Source organism: Bos taurus, chromosome 8 (assembly GCF_002263795.3).
Source record: "Bos taurus isolate L1 Dominette 01449 registration number 42190680 breed Hereford chromosome 8, ARS-UCD2.0, whole genome shotgun sequence".
NCBI classification, from domain to species: Eukaryota; Metazoa; Chordata; class Mammalia; order Artiodactyla; family Bovidae; genus Bos; species Bos taurus.
This window is the reverse complement of record NC_037335.1, coordinates 22,929,043-22,930,204: the sequence shown is the minus strand read 5'-3', so window position 1 is coordinate 22,930,204 and position 1,162 is coordinate 22,929,043. Positions and strand designations below refer to the sequence as shown.

At 47.5% G+C, this 1,162-nt stretch overlaps 1 protein-coding gene across 1 annotated transcript; it reads right to left on the bottom strand.

The window, feature by feature from the left end:
• LOC132345930 (interferon omega-1) lies at positions 1-654 on the bottom strand. Its single transcript, XM_059889368.1, has one exon. It carries the CDS (start codon positions 652-654, stop codon positions 1-3), a length of 654 nt encoding a protein of 217 aa, XP_059745351.1.
• Positions 655-1,162: the final 508 nt, after the last annotated feature.

Genomic DNA, 1,162 nt, shown 5'->3' with positions numbered 1-1,162 from the left:
TCATCTTAACCTTTCTTGCAAGTTGGTTGATGAAGACAAGGATCTCATGATTTCCATTATGACGATTTCCCAGGCGCAGTCGCTGTATTCCTTCTCTTTCAGGTAGACATGGATGCCCTGGAAATACCTCTTCACGGCCAGTGTGGGGCCCGTCCTTCCCAGGGCAGAGTCTTCCTCTCCCATCACCTGCCCCAGGCAGGCGTCCAGGTCGTCCAGCTGCTGATGGAGTCCAGTGTGGAGCTGCTCCAGGAGGGTGGTGTCCCAGGCAGCAGAGGAGCGCTCTGTGTGGAAGAGGTTGAAGGTCTGCTGGAGTATCTCGTGGAGCACAGAGATGGCCTGGGCCTCCTGGAGCTGGCCGCCCTCCACCATCTCCTGGGGGAAAGCGAAGTCTTTTCTGTCCTGCAGACAGAAGCGAGGGGAGAGTCTCCTCATTTGGCCCAGGAGCCTGAGGTTCTGCCTGCCAACCAGCACGTGGTTCTGAGACAGGTCACAGCCCAGGGATCCTCCCGGGCCGTAGCTGACCAGCACCAGGGCCATCAGTAGAGAGAGCACACAGGCCATGGGGAAGATGAGGCTGCTGCTGGGCTGGCTGGGAAGGCGTCTGGTGGAACCTTGAGGTAGGTTCTCTGATGCCATGCTTTCTAGCAAGGCCATTAAATAGGGAACATGATAGTTTTCATTTTCTAGTCATTTCTGTGCACTTTTACTTCCTTTTTTGATTTTCATTTATGTATTCACAGTATGATCGAAGAGAATGTCCCATCAATCTAAACTATTAATTTTTCCTACTTCCTAATAACTTCAAATGTACCCATCCAAATGGATATTTATCAATCAAATGAGAAAGGTCTTTTTCTTAAGTCAGAATTAATGGACATTTGTAATTATATACATTATTGCTCTTTGTCTCTCATGCATAAATGTTGCTCTCCTCTTATCCATGAACACATCGGGAGCCCTGATATTAGGCTCCTTTTTTCCCTCTTACTTTACATGGGAATAGAGGCTCCCTCAACTCTGTGGTTTCCGTATTTATTCAGGGATTTACCAGATCACTCTGTCAATTAAATTCTTCAAAACAAATGATGAGTTTTCTTTAGTGTTTGATTTAGAGAAGAGGCTGATTATTATCAGTCCTTGAACTCCTCCCACATTTCTCTTC

Bases quoted from the DNA above. Each gene is read 5' to 3' on its own strand.
- LOC132345930 (XM_059889368.1), bottom strand. From the start codon at position 654: ATGGCCTTGCTAGAAAGCATGGCATCAGAGAACCTACCTCAAGGTTCC.